At 38.4% G+C, this 1,525-nt stretch overlaps 1 protein-coding gene across 1 annotated transcript; it reads right to left on the minus strand.

Moving 5' to 3' along the window:
* On the minus strand, nucleotides 585–1,268 carry LOC109846674. The gene is made up of 3 exons (XM_020415921.1): nucleotides 1,213–1,268; nucleotides 748–1,102; nucleotides 585–659 (listed from the first exon to the last, which is right to left on the minus strand). The coding sequence occupies exons 1-3, from the start codon at nucleotides 1,266–1,268 to the stop codon at nucleotides 585–587; spliced, it is 486 nt and encodes a 161-aa protein (XP_020271510.1).

Below are 1,525 nucleotides of genomic sequence, written 5' to 3' on the forward strand. Positions count from 1 at the left end.
CGTCTAGATTGATCAATCTAGACGGAAATCAACCTAGACGGAATAAAGAATTCCGTCTGGGTTGGCAACCTAGGCGGAATTCCGTCTGGGTTGGGAACCCAGATGGAAATCCGTCTGGGTTACCAACCCAGACGGATTTCCGTCTGGGTTGCCAACCCAGACAGATTTCTGTCTGGGTTGGTTTTTTACAACCTAGACGGAAATTCCGTCTAGGTTGGTTCAATCTAGACGGAATTCCGTCTAGATTACCTTTTTTCAGGAAAAAAAATTAATTAAAATTTGTATTTCCCTGTATAATTACATTAATATTTGAATACATCCAGAAAATACTGTACACGCCACATTTAACCATCCAATCATAATCAAAATTCATAACAATTCCATTCAAAAACATCTATATAACCAAATCCAACACATTGTACAAATCCAACCATCCACTTCAAAATATACATCAATCAGTTCCGTCTAAAACACATCCAACAACATATATACTAACAATGCACATGACTAAGATAATACACGACATGAATAAATGTAGTGTTATAACAAATAAAACTGTTTATTGCATTAAAAATAAAAAAACCTCATCCATCGTCATCGGCGGGGGTATCTCTATCCCGATTACGAGAACGGGTGCTGCTCCCTCCAATATCTCCACTCTGAATGTTTAATTGAATAATCATTATGTGGTGTTTGATAACATATTAGATAAAAATGAATTTATAAATATAAGAAAAAATAAGGTACCTGAGCACTACTCTGTCTAGCGCCGGAATTATCGCCAATCGAGCTAATGATCCGTATGACACCACCATACGCGCTATAAGGAATAGCACCGCCTAAATATTGTATAACATACCCCATGAGATCGTCCATCGAGTTCGCCGTCAGCGCAACTCTAGTCATCTCATTAGTCACCTGAATATGTAGCTCCGGGTCAATTTTGTCAATCAGATACGCAGAGATACGTGCAACAAATGGCATAGCCTGAAAACTGCTTGTGGCTGCTCTCGTCGATGTAGATGGTGTGGAGGATGCTGCGGACGATCTGATGCTTATACCAGGTGAAGCTCCGACACCATGCAGAGGATATCTTCCTCTCCTATTATTAGGGAGAAATAAATATTAAACTTTGCTCTCAAATTCAATAATGGTAAACAAATATAAATAGTATGTAGTATTCAAATTGATTCGATTTTTCACCATCCTTACCTATTATGACTCATCAGGTTCTGTGTGAGATTGATGTTCTCCTCCGCAGAAAGCATGTGAGGGTCTGGCTCAGTTTGTTCCTCCTCCTGCGAAATGTAGACAGATGCAGCCTCCTTGGATGCGGTCTCAAATCCCTCTTAAAGCACAAATTTATAGTTAATTCAAGATAATGACCATATTGTTCACGAAAAGTACCATATGCCGCTCTGGCCCTCAAGTGTATCGGCATTAATGATTTCCCCTGTCATATTATAAATTATGAGATTTCATAATCATACTAAACATTAAGATCTTTTAAATCTTTAAATGACAT

The sequence above is a fragment of the Asparagus officinalis genome, chromosome 7 (genome assembly GCF_001876935.1).
Source record: "Asparagus officinalis chromosome 7, Aspof.V1, whole genome shotgun sequence".
NCBI lineage: Eukaryota > Viridiplantae > Streptophyta > Magnoliopsida > Asparagales > Asparagaceae > Asparagus > Asparagus officinalis.

Excerpts from the sequence above, each read along its gene's own strand:
- LOC109846674 (XM_020415921.1), bottom strand. The coding sequence starts at position 1,268 with ATGCTTTCTGCGGAGGAGAACATCAATCTCACACAGAACCTGATGAGT. Across the intron at positions 1,103-1,212 it reads AACCTGATGAGTCATAATAG|GAGAGGAAGATATCCTCTGC; the intron begins GTAAGGATGGTG and ends CCCTAATAATAG. Across the intron at positions 660-747 it reads CTAGACAGAGTAGTGCTCAG|AGTGGAGATATTGGAGGGAG; the intron begins GTACCTTATTTT and ends TTAAACATTCAG.